This window comes from Penaeus monodon, chromosome 33 (genome assembly GCF_015228065.2).
Source record: "Penaeus monodon isolate SGIC_2016 chromosome 33, NSTDA_Pmon_1, whole genome shotgun sequence".
NCBI lineage: Eukaryota > Metazoa > Arthropoda > Malacostraca > Decapoda > Penaeidae > Penaeus > Penaeus monodon.
Window position 1 is genome coordinate 21,914,007 of NC_051418.1, and position 1,036 is coordinate 21,915,042.

Below are 1,036 nucleotides of genomic sequence, written 5' to 3' on the forward strand. Positions count from 1 at the left end.
GCTCTATATATATTGAATTAGTGTGATCTCTTTTTTATCACTACTGTGATCATTATTGTAAAGTGATGGATAATGATATATCAGTTGTAACATTAGAAAGTGAGATGTCTGTCAGGTAGTCATAATTGCCAGCATAGTACTATTAAGGAATTTTGTCATTATTTTTGCAGGTGTTTGTTATTTTCTTTATAACAACCTGCTGTATACTGTTATTGCTGTATGATAGATGAGCAACTATATAGGGATAAAATCAGACTTGTTTGCAGTTTGTATAAGTAACACAGAATACCAGATTCAAAGCAAAAACCTACCAGAAGTTATCCTCATGTACACCTTCCTTTTTCTCATCACTGGTTTTGTATGATATTTGTATTATAAACATTCATAATGTATATTGAATTTCCTAATTTTTTTGGAGTGGTCTTATCATGGAGGTGTTTAAAATCTGAGTTGTCTCTGTCTGGACTCTTGATTTAATGTACTTTTTAGTGCTTGAATTGTTGCTCTTAATGTAAGCCTTATTATAACAAGGTGTAGTGTTGTTTGAACTCGTATAGAAGGCTCACCCATTCCACCCACTTGCACAGATGAATGTCCTGTGCCATGACTACCTGAACAACGATGGTGGAGGCAAGATGGAAGAGTGCCTGAAGCTGCACTTTGATAATGGTCGTCTCCAGTCAGAAGAATGTAAGATCCACATAGCCCATGTCATTGATACTCAGCGTGCAGACATACACGTTGACCCCATCCTTAATGAGGCTTGTGGAATAGATGACAATAAATACTGCGAGGGCAAGGAGAAAGGACAGCGTGAGTGTAGTTGCTGTTAATGTATTTCTTTTATTCTTATGGTGTTTAGAAAGTGTTATAGTTTTTATTAGCTGCATCTGATTCTTTATTATAATCACTTATTTTTGTAAAGTGTATATTTATTTATTATAAATAAATAAATCTAATGTAAAGTTATGACAGTATTACATGTTAATATAACTGCTTGCAAGTCAGTTGTTTTCTTGTATGGAACTGAAAACTT

At 33.9% G+C, this 1,036-nt stretch overlaps 1 protein-coding gene across 1 annotated transcript in view; it reads left to right on the forward strand.

The window, feature by feature from the left end:
* The window catches only part of LOC119594150 (Golgi apparatus protein 1-like), a gene marked incomplete at its 5' end in the record, with an annotated part of 20,293 nt that overhangs the window by 14,033 nt on the left and 5,224 nt on the right, over positions 1-1,036 (forward strand). The window contains 1 exon segment of the mRNA XM_037943219.1: positions 588-813. Coding sequence (XP_037799147.1) covers positions 588-813 — 226 coding nt within the window.